Raw genomic sequence first — 9,410 nt, forward strand, 5'->3', positions numbered from 1 at the left:
AGGTGCGCTCGATTTGCCACACGGAGCAGCGCGAGAGTAAAGCACGAGGGAGGGGCTAATAATCGGCTCAGTCATTTTTAATGATCGTTGAAAGCCCAGATCGTAATCGAGATTAAAATTCGATTAATTGAGCAGCCCTAGTAACAACTTTGTTGTTTATCTGAGAAACTCAGGAGACTTATCTGCAAGCATCAGTGCACTTCAGACCCAGCCATTACCTCAGACTAAAACCGGTTTGATCCCGGTTGATCCCGAGGACAAAACACCCAGACACAAGCTAAACAACATAGTGCATGCTGCACAGCGCAGCAAGGAGTGCTTAGACCTCCTCATTGGATAAAACAAACAGCCTTAAACACATATTCATTTACTAACCAGCAATTTAGTGTCTTCTTTGCTGATTGGTGTTTGGACCTCATCTGGCTTTTACATATAAAAACATTTTATTTTTGTGTTTGGTTTTGGGGGGTTCACATTGCAGTGATGAAAGCTGTAAGTTCAAACATGTTTGTCATCAGAGTTAATCATTAAATTGGTTATACCATTAACACAGTTTAATTAAGTTAGGCAAGAAAAACTCGTAAAGGATTAGTGAGAAAGGAAAACCAATGTGGGTTCTTTCCAGGTACTCCAGCTTCCTCCCATAGTTCAAAGACATGCAGTTAGTAGGGTTATGTTCATTCTAAATTGCCCACAGGTGTTAAGGAGAGCGTTGTCTGTCTCTGCGTTACCTCTGCAACAGACTGGTATTCTGTGCAGGGTTTACCCCGCCTCTCGCCCTCTGATAACTGGGATAGTCTCGAGCCCGCTCTCGCGACCCTGATATGGATAAAAAGGCTAATGATTAGACTTTAGTCTCATCTGCCACACATCCAGTATATTTCCAGTTTTTAGCCCTTCTTCAACTCTGCTCTGGCTAGTATGACAGGAATGCTGACATGGTGAGATTTGATTGGACTGTCACTGTCTGCACACGAATCCCGAATTCCCCCAATGCATTGTGGGTGTTGGGTGAAGGGAAGGCTCTGTTCTGCAAGAAAACATATTCTGACCGTCAGCCCTCACCCTGCACCCACACACACTCTCGGTAGCACAGCATGTACAGTGATCCACACACAACCACTGTGACACAGTGTGCAGTGCATGCACTACAAGGAAACACACAAGCAGCACATTTAAAATCAGAAATTCACACACACACAACACACCTACAGGGTCACACACACATGTACACACAGAGCTCTCTCAGTACAACAGTAGCACTGTGTGTAGCACTGTGTGTAGCACTGAGTTAGTTGTCTTTGTCCAGTTACAATGATGGGTGCTAAAAGTACACAGCATCCTATGAAGTCTCACTCGTTCCCTCGGCTACAACATGCAGATAAGGTTTAATTGGAAAAGAAGTACACTCATCATTTTATGTAACCTTGAAAGTTTCTCTGCGTCTTTCATCGTCATTTTGACTCTTTCTCGTACCCTGTGTTCACTCTGACTCAGACGTTCAACTCCATCTCTCTTTTTTATGTGCCACTGACCCTCCCTCTCTTCCTCTTTATCTGAACGTCTCACTGTGTCACCAACACTTAAACAGAGGGCAGTGTAATTCAGCCTGCTGGAAGCTAGAAGGAATGAAATGGGGCTTAATGGAGGTGCTTCTTCTTTTTGATGTGTGATTTTGGGGATTCCAGGGTTCAGTCTGGACGATGCTGCGCAGAAAGGTCTACCATGTTCAGGTTGGGAATAAAAACCAAGTAGATTCATTTGGAACATTTACTCTACTGACATTTACACTAAACTTTTGAGATGATTCATAGAGGTTGTAAGCTTTCACTATGCTACAGAATAACCTGTGGGATTTAAAACTTGTTTTGAATGCTGACCTAAAAAAATCAATGGTGTTCACAAATTAAAAATCTGAACCAAGTAACCTTTCATGTATTACTACAATTCAGGGCTTTGAGATTGAGTTAGTATCTGATTACAGCTACTTAGGACTTCAGTTGATGACTCGCTCTCGTTTACGCCTCACTTTCAGCAACTGGTGAAAAAACTGAGTTGTGGTTTTTACTTTAGACTAAAAGTCCTGCTTGTACTTTGAGAGAAGAAAGAGACTTGTTGTTCCCAATTTTATGTCCATACTTGATTATAGCAATGCGATTTATATGCATGCATCCTTAAATATGCTGGATTCTATCATGGAGCATTGAAATTCATTACAAGCTCTTACTCACCACTCCTTTGCTGGTCTGCTTTGTCATGACGTATATATGATATATATGACTGATATATTCTTATACATCTTATTTCCCAAGATTTATTCCGTCTGTCTCAAAGCTTCACACTAAATTTGAGCTTTCACATGTGCAGCTTCCTGCTCCTGGAATCAGCTGCAGAATCAACGTAAGGAGCTGGTCTCACTTAATGACTTTAAAGCGATTCTAAAGAACTAATGCAGGCTGCTGTTTTGCCTGAATATTGTTCCTTTGTTTGTGGCATTCGGTAGCACTTTTAGCATGATCTGGGTTGTTTCTGTGTGTTATTTTTTTACTCTGACTGTACTTAACTGGTGCATGGATTTGTATGTGTATGTGATTTAATGTATGCAACCTAGGATTGTACTGCTTGGTCAGGAGACTCCTAAAAGGGGAAATTTTTAATCTCAAGAGTTAATTTTTTTCCTGGCTACAAAACAGTTAATATAATAGATTTTATATAAGCTCGACTCTGTTGTGAGGCATTTGAGATTAACAGTAGGAAAGATTTTTCTTTCGCACGACTTCTGGAACTATTCATTTAAAAGGCAGAAATCAAGGTAAAAATGCAAACTGTTGGACTGCCTGACATTGTGTCATCATTTAGATCACATGGTAATCGTAATAAAATCCTCCTGCCCCCTGTGTCATTTGTTCCATTTGATTGTTTGTTAGCAGTCTAGCGTCCACAGTTTTCATGATATCATGTTTCAGATTTGTGTGTTTGGGCGAGAGGCAGGGTGCACCCCGGACAGGTCGCCAGGCTGTGCAGGGCTGGGATTTTTGTATTTTTAATTGAAAGTCTTTAAACTTCACAACAGTGTCGTAGGGGGGACATGATCTCCCGTGTTGGCTAAGCAGCTGACCTTGATCTTCATTGTGTGACCTTGACAATTTCAAGAAACCATATAGAGTAGAAAGTATCATCTTGAAAGGGCATGGACGCAGCTGTACAACACTTTTATTTTCTCAACACCGTCACAATAACACCATAACAGGATGACATCATTGTATTGTAATGAAAACAGGTGGACATCAAAATCCTAAAATGTCAGTGTTAGTATCACACTTGCCCTCTGGAGTTGTGCTCTCTTGTAAACAAGTGCACTTACTTAACTCCTATTTATAATGTCCTCAGCGCTTCTTGTTTTTTCTCTTCCCAAAAAGGAGGAGTATGTTTTTATTCACCGACTCCAGTTTATTTTTATAAGATTTGCTCTAAAGACAAGTTGATTCTTTAATAAAAATGGTGAGTTAGTGACACGTCCTCTTCACAAAGCACAGAAAAATAAGAAGTTCTGTCAAATTCAGTTTCATATTTTTAGTGTTTGTAGTAAAAGAGCTTCGAGTACTCAAATTGAGCAGAAATGCTCGATACAGTCAGCCACTATTGCCAAAAGTATTTGTCTGTGTGTACACACACATGAACTTGTGGCACTCTATGCTTAATCCATAGGATTTTAATATGATGTCTGCCCGCTCTTTGCAGCTGTAGCAGCTTCAACGCTTCCGGGAAGACTTTCCACAAGGTTTAGGAGTGTGTTTATATTAACATTTGCCCATTCTTCTACTCTGTCAGGCTGAGGTCAGGACTCTGTGCTGGACAGATAAATTCTGCCACATCAAACTGCCTCACCCATGCCCTTGCTTTGTGCACTGGTGCACAGTCATGTTGGAAAAGAAAGGGGGCATCCCCAAAGTGTTTCCACAAAGTTGGGAGAATGCAATTTTCCAAAAAGAGGACTCAAAAGAAATAAGTGGTTTGATTGCTTTGCCACAAGATAACCACAAAGAAGCATGTTATTGACCTTTTTGAACCCACCAATCATCACAGTAAAATAGGGGATGAGTAATTTGTATTACACATGGACTAGATGTAGTGTTGGGAATGCTAGTGTTATTCCACAGTTTGGGGTACAATCAAGTAATGTGTCATATTTTTCCAATTAAATAAAGCATTTTCTAAAATTGAATTGCATAGCATTGTGGTAAAACTGATGAGACTATATTCACAACACGTTCTCACTCCCAAAGCGTAACATTTTCCACAAGGTGACAAATCGCCTGTATATTACTGCTTCCCTATGCAGCCGTCCCTCGTATGTCGCGGTAGTTACGGTCTAAAATAACCCGTGATAGGGGGGTTTTTTTTTCTGTGAGAGGTCAGACGTCTACTGCAGCTCTTTTTTACTTTAGTAATATAAAGAACACGTGGAAGGTCCATCCATCCATCCATCTTCATCCGCTTTATCCGAGGCCGGGTCGCGGGGGCAGCAGCCTAAGCAAAGAGGCAGGTAATTAGCCAATACTCAAACAATGACAATAACATTTAGAGAATTAAAATAAGAAAAAGTAGATTAAGTCAGACACAAAGAATTGGTATCATAATTTTATGAGCACAGAATTTGTAAATAAGTCATTTACTAATACTTAATAGACAGTATGTAAGGCATTAAGGTAACTATTGTCTGTCTTATCAGGTATCACAGAATTCTGAAGACTCCTGAAATGGACATTTTCCCTTAATGATTGAATTTATGTATAAAGCATTAGTAAATGATGGATTAGCTATTAATAAAGCCAGTAATTCAAATGCAGGAGTCTCTTTATGAAGGCACCAAATTAAAATAAGATGAAGTGACACTGATTTTCACCTAGCCTGAGTTTACCTCGCCTATTCAAACATTAAGGAAGCATTTAAGGCAACACCCTGCCCCCACCTCTGCTCGTCAGACCATTTTTCTGTTATGCTGCTTCCTGCGTAGAAGTGCTTAATAATCAGAGAAAACCCCACTGTGAAGCAAGTGCTCTACAGGAGCCACGGAAGCATTAAAAGATGTATTGTATTGAATGTATTAACAGATGTGTTCAAGGCATCTGCAACTGAGTGTAGATGAGTACACTGAGTTAGTGTCTCCATAAGTTTAGAAATATGTGGAAGATGTCTTTGTTAGATGACATTCCTGCTGACAAACTGTGGATGACCAAGGGGTGCTTGCAATGAAAGCACAAAGTGACGGTTTTAGGTGTAATGTGATATGATGGCACCCAGATCAGCAAGACCCAACTTGAACAATGCCATAAGAGCAACGAAGCATGACTTTGGTAAGAGAATACAGAAGTTCTTCCATGACCATGCAAACAAGAGACGAATGTGGCAGAGTATCAACGCCATCAAAGAGTTTAAAGCTTTCCTCCACCCTGTGTGAACAAGACAACCTTTCTGAATAAGTAAGTAAACAAACACTATGAAGGGTTGAGGCATTTAGTCATACACCTGCAAGGAACAGCGCTCTATACGACTTTGAGGAGAGGGAACGTGAGAAAAGCAGCCGGCACTGACAACACACCAGCTTGGTGTCCTGACCGACCAGCTTCAGCTCTTTTAGACATTTTTCATTTGTCCTGCATTCAGAGGAAGAACAACCTGGACCAGAAGCTGCTGCTTCTACCACCGTGTGTTTGGTACGCAGAGGCCACGACTGAAAACAGAAAGGCTAATTAACACTCCCCAAAAAAGTCATTGGCCATCCTCTGCCACCCCTGGAGGCCATTACCAGCACCTCCTGACTCCAGGGCCAACACGTTCTCACTCCCAAAGCGTAACATTTTACGCTAGGTGACAAAACGTCGACATGTTACGCCTCGAGAGTGAGAACGGGCTGCAAGGGCCATCAGAGGTAACGACTTGCTTCCCGCCCACCACGGATTTGACCTGCTGCCCTCCAGATGGCGCTTCTGGTCAATGAGGTCACACACCTCCAGGACACTCGCACATGGACTCTATACTCAGACCAAGTGTATTACACTATTTTCAAGCACTTTGTAAACTGTTCTCTAATGTGTGCCTTTTTATTGTGTGCCTTCCTCCTGTTTTGTATACATACCTCTTGTGTGTATGTAATCTAGTCTGTTATTCATTCTTGCTGTCCTGCTATTCATATTATTATTCCATGCACAGCTGGTGGTGAGCATCCACAATTTCATTCTACATATACAGTGACAATAAAAGGGGATTCCATTTGATTCTTTAAGTTTGCTGCCAACGTTCAAGTGCCCAAGTGCCCGTATCTTCATGACGACTGCCCCAAAGCACTCAGTCCCATTGTGATGTCCTTTGAGAGACTGGAGAACTACCACATTGTCTGTGCTGAAAACAACCAAAGAGCTCATTGTCGACTTAAGGGGAAGTCGGCACAGTCCCACACAGTCATTAACAGAACAGCAGTGGACCTGGTCAGCAGCACCAAGTTCCAGAGAGTACAGATAACAGACACTTTGTCCTGGTCACTGCACACCAGAGCTGTTGCTAGGAGAGCTCCGGACGAGAAGAGGTCACTCACCCTCTCGTATCCTTACCAGTTTCTACAAGGGTACTATAGAGAGCTTACTGACATGAATATCTGTGTGGTCAGGGGCCTGCAGTGCCGGAAATCCCTGCAGAGAGGGCTGAAGACAGCAGAGAAGATCACTGAGTCTCCACTTCCCCACTTCCAGGACATTGCAGTTTTGACATTTTGACATTACAGTGCTAAGAAATTAAAATAAAAAAGGTTAATGTAAATATAAATATGGTTGATATCTTGATTAACGGATCATCATCTGATTTTAAGCACCAATCAGTGAAAGTCCTGAAAGATTGCTGATGTTACCAAAAAATTCAGTGTGCGCTGTAACCGAATTTTACAGTTTTTCATGCTGTTTCTCCATTTCTGGCAATTATAGGACCTCCAAATAGAGATTGACGGCCACACAGAACTGTATCACTCCCTGGATGAAAATGGGCAGAGGATTCTTACGTCACTGGGGGACTCCGAGGATGGGCCTCTGCTCAGGAGACGTCTTGGCAACATGACCCAGCGGTGGAATGACCTGCACAACAAGACCCTCCGCATGAGGTGAGCGGTTGCAATGGTTCCAACAACGCAAAGAACTGTAAACGACTGTTGTTGAAACTACAGAGAAAGAAAAAATGTTTGTGTTTCTGTTTCAAGGGCCCACCTGGACTCAGAGATGGCCCCCTGGAAGAGGGTTCACATGTCGCTGCAAGAACTGTTGAACTGGCTAAGGTTGAAAAGTCAGCAGCTGGAGCAGGAGCGACCTGTAGGGGGGGACGTCCCGGCCGTGCAGGCTCAGCTGGACATACACCGGGTAGGAGGTGCAGCATGGTAGAACGCTCACTCAACATTGCTTCTTGGTGCAGATTGTGTTCAGCTAATTGTCAACACGACTGCCATAACTTTTCACAAACAGGAATCGACAATATATCTGCACAGGAAGTGACATCAGCACATGATAACCTTCCCCAAATTGTTTTTTTAACTAAGGCTCGAACAAAATGATCAGTTTCTGCCTTTAAACAGAATTAATTAGAGAAATATTAACTCAGATTAATTCCCCTAGGCAGCACGCAGTGACATCAAAGATGTGAGTGAATAAACTAATCAAATTATAATTATAGCCTGCTTTGTAGTCAGATTTAATAATTGGAGGAAAGCCCAGGATTTTAGTCTAAAATCACCTTCAGCCTTTGAGGTTGCATCAAAGTGCACTGTTCTAGTCCTAGATCACTCCACTAAAGAAGACAGGAGGGTCGTCAGGTCTGCTTGCATATCTATCTTCATCTAAATGTAGATAAGTAAGCAGACCCATTAACATGTGTATGGAGGTGGAACCAGTGAACACCTACAGGTACTACAGGTACAGGTACGGAGTTCACCTGAATGAGAGTTTGGATGGATGGACCAACAGTGATGGTGTGTACAAGAAGATTCTCAGATCCTTTATTGGCGACTTCCTTTGCCGTTGTCTCCATCAGTGCCAGCAGGATTAACAAAATGATTCACAGAGCTGGAACCATCATTACCAAGAGTCTGGAGCCTTTTGAGGCAGTGAGGGACAGGAGATCAAACAAACAACAACAAACTGCTCTCCATCATGGCGGTCCGTCTTATACTGCCTTACTCAGTTCTACTGAGGCAGGAGAGCTGGCTTCTCCTCTCAGACATCTCAAAACCCCACGTGGGCATGCAGTGGGATCCATGCGTATCAGGAGTGAAACCTCTCTCTTAGGAAAGGTTTTGTAAGTGAGTGAGAAGGATGTTGCAAGTATTTTATTACCCCTCAGCTGTAAAAGGCTGATGGGGTATTGTCGTTAATCTGCCAGGCGGGTGTTCAACATGGACACCTGAGTTTGTGATCACTTGAGAAGGAAGTGACAGGATTTTGAAACCATAGGCACATCTAGTATGAATATCAGAAAAGTTTGAATCTCAGTGATCTTGGCCTCAAGGTCAGAGGTCAAGTTTTCTGAAAATCTTTTTCAGTGTGATAACCTAAGAACAAGGTGACTTAGGATTTTGAAAGAACCCTTTGCATCTACTGAGGCTGAGGGCCACCACTGGCCACTGCCTGTATTTTTAGACATTCGTATCCACAGAAAGCTTTTTGAAAGAGAAAATTATTCCATTTGTGAAGCTTTATTAATAGACTCTGTGAACAACTAATGACTTTGTGTGTGGATTGAAGCATGCACTTGTGAGTCCTCAAAAGTTACAGACAGATCACTGCACACATGTGTTTATGCCTCTGATCGTACCCTATGCATTTGTAACCCTTTTGAGACAGATTTCTCTGTATAAAGTCACATCAAGCTCAGTCTTTTAGTCCCAGATATGACACCGAAGGGTGGAACTGACTGTCTGATGTTTAGTTTAGTACAAATGCAAAAAGTATGTGTGCTTTTACAGGGTTTCAAGAGGGAGCTGCGAGCGAAAGAGCCCGTTATGACCAAGGCTCTGGATGATGTGGGACTCTTTCTGTCTGAACTTCCACAAGACACACCGTCACCTGAGCACAGAGGTAACACACACTCATTTCACACAATTATGCTTAGAATGCTTAGAAGCTCTCCTCCACTATTCTTCCATAGCTTAAAATGTCCCCCTTCAGCACTTCATGCTTGTTTTAATGTTATACTTACTGGATGAATTAAGAATGTAAGTGCTATAAGCAGTGTGATGTTGCCTCTAATGTTTCATGTGTCTGAGCAAACACACAAACTCCCTGAGCGTCCCTTGGTCCACTGTGAGCAGCAGCAGACGTGTGCCAAGGTGTTTTTAAACAAACATTTCAAACTATTTACAGAACAATCAGCTG

General features: G+C 42.2%; 1 protein-coding gene across 1 annotated transcript in view; it reads left to right on the top strand.

Moving 5' to 3' along the window:
- Positions 1–9,410, top strand: part of dmd (dystrophin) — a gene marked incomplete at its 3' end in the record, with an annotated part of 309,815 nt that overhangs the window by 225,549 nt on the left and 74,856 nt on the right. Inside the window, 3 exon segments of the mRNA XM_042226291.1 lie at positions 6,978–7,150; positions 7,247–7,403; positions 9,002–9,113. Of these exon segments, the coding sequence (XP_042082225.1) occupies positions 6,978–7,150; positions 7,247–7,403; positions 9,002–9,113 (442 nt within the window).

The sequence above is a fragment of the Haplochromis burtoni genome, unplaced genomic scaffold (genome assembly GCF_018398535.1).
Source record: "Haplochromis burtoni strain Fernald_Lab_line unplaced genomic scaffold, NCSU_Asbu1 Contig_205, whole genome shotgun sequence".
Lineage (NCBI taxonomy): Eukaryota > Metazoa > Chordata > Actinopteri > Cichliformes > Cichlidae > Haplochromis > Haplochromis burtoni.